Source organism: Oryzias melastigma, unplaced genomic scaffold, assembly GCF_002922805.2.
Source record: "Oryzias melastigma strain HK-1 unplaced genomic scaffold, ASM292280v2 sc07647, whole genome shotgun sequence".
Lineage (NCBI taxonomy): Eukaryota > Metazoa > Chordata > Actinopteri > Beloniformes > Adrianichthyidae > Oryzias > Oryzias melastigma.
In genome coordinates, this window is record NW_023424209.1 from 1 (window position 1) to 899 (window position 899).

General features: G+C 43.5%; 1 protein-coding gene across 1 annotated transcript; it reads left to right on the forward strand.

Moving 5' to 3' along the window:
- The first annotated feature begins 96 nt into the window (after window positions 1-96).
- LOC112138511 (alpha-catulin-like) lies at window positions 97-865 on the forward strand. Its single transcript, XM_024261059.2, has 2 exons — window positions 97-512; window positions 664-865. Exons 1-2 carry the CDS (start codon window positions 453-455, stop codon window positions 841-843), a joined length of 240 nt encoding a protein of 79 aa, XP_024116827.2. The 5' UTR covers window positions 97-452; the 3' UTR covers window positions 844-865.
- Window positions 866-899: the final 34 nt, after the last annotated feature.

Below are 899 nucleotides of genomic sequence, written 5' to 3' on the forward strand. Positions count from 1 at the left end.
TCTCTCCTCATTTGCCATGCTGCTTTCCTTTTTTGTGTTTTTTTTGCACTCCCATTCCTGTATAAGCTTGCATCTTTACAGAAAAGCTGCCATCTTTCCCCTCTGAATCCATGCGAGGAATGCGCAGGCAAAAATAATGACAGATAATCACATCGGCTTTGTAATCTATGGCAAAGTGCCTGGAGAAAAGTTGATTCAGCTGCGATTTGAAAAACAAAAAACAAAAAAAAAATCTATTTCTGTTGCAAACACATTCACAGGGTAGTATCTTCCTTTATGTTCTGGTACGCTCTAGTTTGGACCTGTGCAGGTCTATGGATGTAAACGTGCACATAAATCAAGTCATTTGGATTTTTGGGGGGTTATTTTTGAAGTTTTGGAAGTTGTCTATCTTTCATCGTCTGATCTTTTCTGTGAATTAGGATTTGAAGGACGAGAAAAAGAAAGCCAGGATGGCAGCAGCCAGAGCCGTGCTGGAGAAATGCACCATGATGCTCCTCACAGCCTCCAAGGTAACCCTGATCATAGTGTTCTTCATCATGTCCACCTCCTGTTTAAGGCCAATTTCATTATATTAAAGCTGAGCCGTGTTATTTTCCAAAAAAGAAGCAGAATTGATGAAGACGTGAGCTTTGACTCTTCAGACTGAATCCCTCTTTGCAGACTTGCCTGAGGCATCCGGATTGTGAGTCGGCAAGGATCAACAAAGACGCCGTGTTCCACCGAATGCGCTGCGCCCTGGAGCAGGTCATCGAAATAGTTACTGAGGCACGGAGCTGCGGGGAGAACAAGATCCTGTCTGCCAGCATCTGCAACGGCATCAAGGATTTCAAGGTAGACTGAGAGGACAACACCGAACGTAAATACATGCAGATGTAAATGTAATAGTTCAATCCCAG

Coding starts and splice junctions, on each gene's coding strand:
- LOC112138511 (XM_024261059.2), top strand. CDS start 453: ATGGCAGCAGCCAGAGCCGTGCTGGAGAAATGCACCATGATGCTCCTC. Junction 513..663: donor TGCTCCTCACAGCCTCCAAG/GTAACCCTGATC, acceptor CCCTCTTTGCAG/ACTTGCCTGAGGCATCCGGA.